The following is a 9,171-nucleotide window of genomic DNA, read 5'->3' on the forward strand; positions in this document are numbered from 1 at the left end:
TAGTAGTCATCTTGGAAAATGGTGAGATTTAAAGGAAATTTTGGCTCACATGTCTTCCCAATTTTATCCTGGTTTCTAACTGATGATACTAAGTTTTAGGTAGAAGTCTGCAGATTATCCTTTAACATATGATTATTTCACAAGACATGCATGCCAACAGACATGTATGTGGCATAATTTTGTAAGTCAGTAAGTATTTCATGAAGTTGGAATCTAAACTCTAGTTGTGCTTTCTGGGAATATTGCTGCCCAGTAGCATTTACTGGGCAGTCGTATTTCATGATGCATTTGCAGTATAGATTTTACAATAGTGTTTTATGACTGCGTTAATTAGGATAATTATTGCTAACTCCTGTGCCTAGGAACCTTTAACCTTTGCTTGGCATGGGATGATTTTCTTTGTCTTTGACATAATCATCTGCAAAGATTAGCTATGGCTTTGTAAAACAAAATGAAGCACAGTTGTAAATACGTGGATTACTTAGGAGGTTATAGAGCCAACATGGAAGAGAAGATGGTCACCATACCGAGATAGAATCAGAGAGAGGGATGACAGAAGGTGGAGACCAGCTAACAGGATTGTGAGTGAAGTTAACATAGATTGTAAAGCCAGAAAGTCAAGGTTTTGCTAAGATATTAGCCAGCTTGGAGAATGAGATTGTTGATAACTGACAAGAATCTACAATTTATTCAATATATACAAATATATACATTGCATCTATTTTACAGATTGTCACTGAGAAGTTATTTAAAGATTGTCATATTGAAATTTGCAAATTTTGCTATATATCTAACTGGATGTATTCTTTGTACATTTGCTTATCTATGTCTGCATCTGAGAGGAGGAAATACACAGACTCAAGATACTTGGATTTAATTCAATGTGCCTCCATTTTTTTACCTAAGAATGAAGAGAATAATGCTATCGCTCTCATTGGACAGTTGTTTGCCTGATAATGGCTAACCTGCAGTAGGACAGTAAGAGATTGCTTTGGGAATCAATTTAGTTAGAATGAATTTGTGTGGAAATGAATAATAAATTTAATTTAAGTTAATGTATTTGATTATATAATCTCATTTTACACACAACCATTTTTAATTCTATCTTTTTCTGATTTTTAAATTCATGTGCACATAGTATCTTTTCTTCATAGAAGATACAAAAGTCAAGGATATTACTTAATTATTAAGCTATAGAATTTTGGATTGAATTAAGCACTAATCAGAATTTTAGCTGGCATAAGCAGATGCCATTTTGGCCATTTAAAAAATTAATTTGCCATGCTGGAGAATAAAAATCGATGGCAATATCTGTTATTTTGGAAGTAAATATAATAATTTCTCCTCAGTGGCAGTCTATGTTCAATAATTCACATAAAATAATTGATTTGAATTTATAATATAGAGGGAAAGAAGTCCATACTGCATACAAAGGAAGCATCAGGATCATTTTATTACCCAATAAACAGATTCTTCAATATTGAGCTAGTGCATTGGTAGAAATATCCCAAATGCAGTCTTATTGTCCCATAGACTTTGTTCTTTATAATAGTTAGTAATTCATAATCTAATATGAGGACATCCAAAAGAACTGGGATGATGCTCTAACTTAAAAACTCCCAGAGCAGATGCTCATGAGACCATCATGAACAGTTGCACTGAGGTTAATATTTTGTTCTGAAAAGAGAATATAAAACTTCTTAAGAAATCATTTAATAGGAACATTTTAGCCTTCCTTTAAGGAAGTCATCTTTAGACAAAATATTACTAGAAATAAGAGAACACATTTGCAAAGTGGCATGGATAATAATTGCATATATTATATATAATATCCTCTTACTAAAATAAGTAAGTATATAATATATGATATTTTTATGAATAATATGGTAGCAAAACTGAGTGAACAATAAGATTTCAATCACATGCAAAAAATGAAAAAGAATTATTAGAATGAATGCTGAGGAAATTTCAAAAGCATCAACAAAGTAAATCCAGAGCTAGTGTAATATTTATGAGTGAAACAAAACAAGTGGTTTCATAATGGAAGACGGAATATAAAGGTAAGATTCTGAAGAGCTAATAAAAAGAGCCTAAGAAAATTACTATTTAAACTTTTAATTTTTTTCAAATCCAGTGTTTAACTTAAAAATTAAAAAAAAAATCTGTTCCTCTAGATCTCACACTTCCATGATTCATTATCTGCTCTAGCAACATAAAGCATGTTCAATCTCAGAGCATTGATTATTACTTATTAAAATTAATATATTGAAAAAATGATAATAAATTAGTTGTAACTCATTAGCTAACTTGTGAAATGAACAGGCAGAATTGGTTGTCCGGCAGAATGCTAGTTGTGTTTAATAAATATTGGCTTAATGCTTTATTACTAAATATGCCATATTCAGGGGTAAGAAAATCATATGTTACACATGATATGGTCTACTGTTCTTCATTTCCCAAGAGCAGGATTTCCTGTGGAGATTGACAGGAAAGCTTTCATTCTTCTCATGGTTACTGTAATTTCTCATGATCTTATTTTATGTTGTAGCTTTCTACTCTGGTGGGCGGGAGTTGAACAATAGATTATTGAAAAAAACAAAACCTGACATCTAAGAAACTTAACCTCATTGTGTAATGGGAAACACTTTCTACATTTAACAGCTGGATAAAACTCATCAATTTTATCTCAAAGATGCTATGACCAAAAGGCAACAGAATAATAATAAGCATTTTGGGTATCAACAGTTGGCTTTTAGTTTTCCAAAATTTTTTGCTGCATGGGTGATACCTGAAGAAGGGCAATTATTTTTTCAACTTGAGCTAAAACCTGTGTTATCCATTACATTTTAGTCAATTCTAAATATTATTCAAAATTTTTAGATCTTCCACCACCACCAGACCCCCCACCAGGTCAGGGTTTAAGGCAGCCAATAGGCCCGAGCCAGCATGCTGGTAACGTGGAAAACTCAACAGAGGGAAAAGGAAGCTCACTAGAGAGACAACATGCATCCAACTTAGAAGACACAAAGAGCTCATTGGAGTTTCCAGCTAGAGCCTCCTTAGACTGGCAACGGCAAACCCAGGAGTGGATAAGCTCTACAGAACGCCAAGAAGATACACGGAAAGCCCCACACAAACCAGGTGTTGGCGCAGGTGTGTTCTGCACGGTCTTCCGGAAGTGTGGACTGTTGCTTTTTTTCCCCCTATACCACGTGTTTTAGTTATTTAAGGGCATAGTAAATACATTGGCCTTTCAAGAACAATGGAGATTGGAGTTCTCCAGCGGAGTTCACCAGCAACTGACTAAACGTGAATCCCAGTAGATTTGTTCTCATGTTAACCTCCTCATGGGGTCTTTAAATCCAAGAGACCTTTGTGTCTTGCTCGCAGTTTGAACCTTTTGCTTTTTAATGTTTATATTGAGTAATTTCAAGACTCTTAAATGTGTTTTTTGTGTACATTTAATCTATACCACAAAATAGTTTGTTCATTTTGTCTGAAGTAATGTCATTTGCAAGGAGAACTCACTTCAGGCATGTGGGTGAATTGACTGAAATTATGTAGTTTCAACCAAATACCCAGTCACAGAATCTTCATATTAGGAAAGGTTGACATGGACCTGTGCATTCTCAAATTGATTAAACATGGCTGATTATTAACATTGAGATAGGAAAACTATTGGAAATTCAAGCCTTCTAGGCTTGTCACAAAGTGAGTTTCATAGTTGCAATATTTTGTTTTTGTTGAATGAGCAATAGAGTGAACATGTTATAAAAGTGCATTTTGGAAGATCTCTTTTCACTTAAGAATTCACTGAATGTTCACACACACACACACACACACACACACACAGAGTTTTTGATTTTGTTCCTTATTGATGTATGCATTTGAACTCAAACTTTTCTAGCAATGCCTTTTCCCATGTATTTCCTACAATTAGATTATAGAATTCAAGTTTAAGTTTTTGGAAAATATTATTTGTGAAAGTGCCAAAAGATGACCTTTGCATTATCTAAATTTAATGATACATTGGAGGAAGTTATTCAGACTCTTTAACTTGCTAATAAAATGTTTCATCCACATTTTATTGATCTTCTAATCACTTAACCATAGCCCACACTTGGAAAGAAAAAAAGCAGAGCAAGGGAGATTGATAGAATGGGCAAGAATGTAATAAAGAGAAATTTATTTTAAAGTCTCAAAGTTGCAAAAATAACAGAAGCATTTACTATTGAAATGTGTGGATTTTTTGTATGAAGCAAATATAGATAGTATATAGTGTGTGCCAAGAAATAACAGAAAGTCAAGAAGTTTATGTAATATGTGTTTTATAATCTAAATAAAATGAGAAAATGTTGCTTTAATTTAAACTAAAGCAAAAATAATGTTCTTTGATGCATAATGAAAAATTAAATTGGAGCCTCATTGAGCTCCAGAAAGTATTCTCAGATATACTTTTGTTAAGCAAACTACAGTTCATTATATGCAGTACTAGTAATGAATTTAAATTTTGCAAATAATATATAGTATTGTACATTTATCCCCAGATCTCTTTTAATTTATTTCTGCTTCGTGTTCTATTGTAGAAGCTGTTTGCACATGGAAATTCCTTTAATATCCGGGCATGATTCCACCTCAGAAGTTTAATTTTACTAAAGAATGAAGTAGTTAATTTTTCCTTTCTGAGGTTCATGTTTTCAAGTTGAACTTTGTGCTTTGTCCCTCATGTGCAGTGCAACTTAGTCCTTTGTGTTTCTCTTCTCTTTCAGAGGAGGCCCTGGTGCCCTACAGCAAGCCCAGCTTCCCATCTCCAGGCGGCCACAGTTCATCAGGAACAGCTTCTTCGAAAGGATCCACTGGACCTAGGAAAACCGAGGTGATGAGGGGAGGCCACCAGCGTAATGCCAGCGACCTTCTTGACATAGGATATATGGGTTCAAATAGTCAAGGACAGTTTACAGGTGAATTGTGTAAGTGCTCTAGGTCCTGTGAGAAGCTGTTGTGATTTGGAAAGAACACTAGGCTAACACTGCCTTTTTGAGTGAAATCCAGAATAATTAAGGGCTTTTTCTACCAAGAAAGCAACCATGAATCTAGACAGCTTGTCATTATTTAGACCTTTGCTATCCACAGTCTTCAGTTAAACAAACATTCCTGTATTTTAAGTTAGCTCTTTTTATTAAAAAAAAAATGGCAGCGTGACAGATAAAGAAAGAGACAGAGAAAGATAAGTCTGATGTTGGAACTGTGGCTTGAGCTAATCCTCCACCCACAGACACCAACTTCCCATATAGCTGCTCATTTGTGTCCCAGCTTCTCCGCTTTGGATCCAGCTCCATGTCTAAAACTCTGGAAAGCAATGGGTTAGGGAGGGGGTGGCTCAAGTTCTGGGGAAACTGTATCCACAGGGGAGACCTGGAAAGGACTCCTTACTCCTGGCTTTGAATCAGTTCAGCTTTGGCCATTATAGCCACTTGGAAAGCAAAATAGTGGGTGGAAAATCTCTCTCTGTCTCTCCTTCTCTTTGTAAATCTCCTTCATGTAAAAATAAATAAATCATAAGGAAAAAAATCTCCAGTTCAATAATTCACTCCCCCCAAACTTGCAAGGGCTGCCAGCATTATGTCACCTTCTACTGCTTTCCTTATGTGAATTTTCAGGAAGCTGGATCAGAAGCAAAGTAGCTGGGAATCACACCGGCGCTCCTCGATGGAATGCTGGAGTTGCAAAAAGTAGCTTAACCAACTGCGCTACAACCAGCCCAGGAAGATTGTGCTATATTGGATTAAAAAAATTGAACAGTTAGTTGCTGATAGTTATATCACCTTAACAACAGTGTGTTTGTAAAATTATTATTATCATTATTCTTTATGACATGAAGAAGAAGGAATGGGATGGAGTTGTTGTCCTGTTAGCTGAGTTAGATAATGCTCATTGTAACTAGTTTTGCTAGGTGGTTTTCATCTTGACTGTAGGATTGTAAGATTCTCAACTACTCAACTTATTATGTGAAATGATAAAGCAAAGTACCTCCAGAAGATGTTTCCTCATCTTAAAAAGTAGGAATAGGGTGCCAGCTTAGTGGTGACATAACATGCCAACCTTATGTCTGCAGCACGAACATCACCTGTGGGCACCAATTTCCGTCTTGTCTATTTCATTTCCTGATATAATTCCCTGCTTTATGACCTGGGAAGACGGCAAGGGCGTACTCAAGTGTCTGGGCCAGTACAGCCAAGTGGGAGATGCTAATGGAGCTTCCTGGTCTCAGCTTCAGACTGACCCAGCTCGCACTTTTGTGGCCATTTGGGGAGTGAACCAGCAGCTGGAGGATCTCTGTCTGTGTATCTCCAACTCTCTCTGTGACTCTGATTTTCCAAGGAAAATAAATGAATCCTAAAAACAGAACAAACAACCCCCCTCCAAAAAAAACCTGGGATTCCTATTATGTACACACCACAGATCATTTGTGAGATTACAAAAGAGTTTGAAATGAATAAATGTTTCCAAACCTACGGGTCTTATATGTTTTATCACTGATTAACATTTTCTAATTAGATTGGTATTAATATTTGTTACAACATTCAATAAATATTTATTTGTTTGGAAGACAGAGTGATAAGAACTCCCATCCACCAATGTACTCCACAAATGCCCTCAGCAGCCGGGGTACGGTCAAGTTTTGGCCAGGAGCACAAAACTCCATCTTAGTTTCTCTCATTGTTTGCAGGGACCTTGGTATATCATCTATCACTTATTACCTCCCAGGCACATTAAAAGGAAGCTTAGTCAGATGTGTGGGGTGGTTAGGACTAAAACCAAGCACTCTGAATTGACATGCATGTTTCCCAAATGTAACTTGCTTTATGGCACTACTATTCCAGTCTTATAATTTTTAATTTGCTTTGTGTCTACTTGGATCTTTCCTTAACTTATATTTTGAAATATGGACTTTCAAAGAGCACAAAGTAGGTTTGCATTTTTAAAGGCTTATTTTATTTTTATTGGAGAGACAGATGCACAGAGAAAATGAGAGACAGAGAGAAAGATCTTCCATCTGATGGTTCACTACCCAGATGGCCACAGTAGCCAGAGCTGAGCTGATCCAAAGCCAGGAGCCTGCAGCCTCTTCCAGGTGTCCTGTGTGAGTGTAGTTTCTCAAGACTTTGGACCATTATTCGCTTCTTTCGCAGAACACAAGCAGGGAGCTGGATGGGAAGTGGAGCAGCTGGGACAGGAGCCAGTGCCCATATGGGATGTTGACATTTGGAGGTAGAGGATTAGGCAGTTGAACAGTTGCACTAGCCTTGATAGCTCTGGACTTTAAAGATCCAAAATCTACAGTGTAATTTTTTTCCTTGTTGATCTTCTTCAAAGAAAATTCTTTAAATGCACAGTCTATAAATTCTGTTTTGTGATCTCCTCTTCATTTATTGCCTACAGGCTTTATTCTGTTATGTTGTTCCAGCTGACTGCTTTGTTCACATATAAACATTATTTCTGATTTTTTTGTTGCATCTCTTTTAGAGTAACTGAGAGGAGACAGATGAAGCTGCTCTGAAGGACCATCAGGTCTGAACTCATGGAAGTGACGACACTAAACAGTGCAATGAACAATTTCTTTATTTATGTACTATTAAAAGAACTGTAAATGCAATGTAAAGACACACAGCCACACATATCCCACAGATATTTTACTTGTGTTCTTCTCTTAAGTACACCACCCACCTTAACTCTTTCTTGTCAGGAGTATATAAAAAAAGAAAACAAGATTTGCCCTCCAGGAAAAAAAGAATTTCCCTCTGTATATAAATTTTGTTTTGTGCATTGCTATGCAAGGTCACTCTTTTTAGCTCAGTTCATATTATTGTCTGTTCTTACTGGTCTGTTGTACTATATGTGAATTAATAGGCTGTGGTGCCATATATTAACTTTTAATTGTGTAACTTTTGTGTTTAAATTTTGCACTGCAATTTTATTTGGTGATAAGCACAAATCTCTACTCCTCATGACATGAAGAAAAAGATTGAATGTGAAGAGAGTTTCTGTACTGTAAGCTGCGTTGGATAATGCTGGTTGTAATCATGTTAGATGGTTTTCATTTGGGATGTAGAATAGGACGATGCAAAGGAACTATGGTATTGGCAAAGTCTTCTTGGAACTTTAGGGACTGATTCAATACAACAAAGCTGAAAGGTGGCTGTTACTATTGACAGAAACAGGGGTCAAGAGAAGGAAGTTGAAGTCTTTAGACTGAATATGCATTAAAGTACACCAGTAGCAAAAATGTACTAAACTTGCTAAATAAGATAGTTTCTTAGCATCAATTTTACCGTTATTGTAATTGACCCATATGAGAATTTCAACAAGCAAAAGAAAATCAAGCTATATCACGAGTTGATGCATAAACAGTCTTTTAAAGCAAATTCCGAAATACCATAATTAATCTCTCCAGCTCATTAAGTCAGAATTTGAACTTCCCCAAGGAAACAAAATGAAATGAACGCTAGAATGTCTAGTTGAACTATTAAGACATACCTGAGCTGCTTCCAAATGTAAACTCAGTTGCAGTATCTTGTTTCACCTTTCTAACACATGTCCAGCACACTCCGGAGGATAGAGCTGCATCACTAAAATCCATGACTTTCCTAAAGAAAAAAAAATAGTGTGATCTAGGTACAATTTTGTGTTTCCTTTGCTTAGGAAATCAAGTTGATGCAACCAAACCTTTGGCTAAATTGTGTTTGCAAAGCAGTGCTCAGAGTATGCTCAGTTCTCAGTAAGTAGATGTATTTGGAATATTTTATGGTACCTTCTCAGAAATCAGCTATCAGCTAAAATACGTCTAACCCATTTTTGAATGAATAAATTGCAAAACAAAATTGAAAGGAGAAAAATGCATGTTTATACACTTTTTAAATAAAACCAAACCTTGTAAGTGGACATTAATAACAGTGTCCTGCCTCATTTGTTTTCACGACTTTGAGAACAAGAAGTTCCTGAACATCAGGCATGTATGCTCAAGATAAATGTGACTTTGAGAATATATGTTAGCTATTGTACATGTAAAGTCGATCAGTCATGTAGAAGAATATCTGCCTGAAATTCCTACTTGTGACGTTTTACCACGTGCTACCCACACAAAGTTTCTGTCTTTATTTTCTCATATTT

At 35.9% G+C, this 9,171-nt stretch overlaps 1 protein-coding gene across 7 annotated transcripts in view; it reads left to right on the forward strand.

Moving 5' to 3' along the window:
* ROBO2 (roundabout guidance receptor 2) overlaps window positions 1-8,949 on the forward strand; it is a 596,967-nt gene extending 588,018 nt beyond the window's left edge. For 2 of the 7 annotated variants that reach the window (XM_058661761.1, XM_058661767.1), the window contains 3 exons: window positions 2,881-3,153; window positions 4,770-4,970; window positions 7,528-8,949. In XM_058661761.1, the coding sequence (XP_058517744.1) occupies window positions 2,881-3,153; window positions 4,770-4,970; window positions 7,528-7,529 (476 nt within the window). In that variant the 3' untranslated portion in view covers window positions 7,530-8,949. The remainder of the gene's footprint in view (window positions 1-2,880; window positions 3,154-4,769; window positions 4,971-7,527) is intronic. The other 5 variants (XM_004588617.3, XM_058661766.1, XM_058661762.1 and 2 more) reach the window with 4 other exon arrangements.
* The last annotated feature ends 222 nt before the right edge of the window (window positions 8,950-9,171 follow it).

This window comes from Ochotona princeps, chromosome 3 (assembly GCF_030435755.1).
Source record: "Ochotona princeps isolate mOchPri1 chromosome 3, mOchPri1.hap1, whole genome shotgun sequence".
NCBI classification, from domain to species: domain Eukaryota; kingdom Metazoa; phylum Chordata; class Mammalia; order Lagomorpha; family Ochotonidae; genus Ochotona; species Ochotona princeps.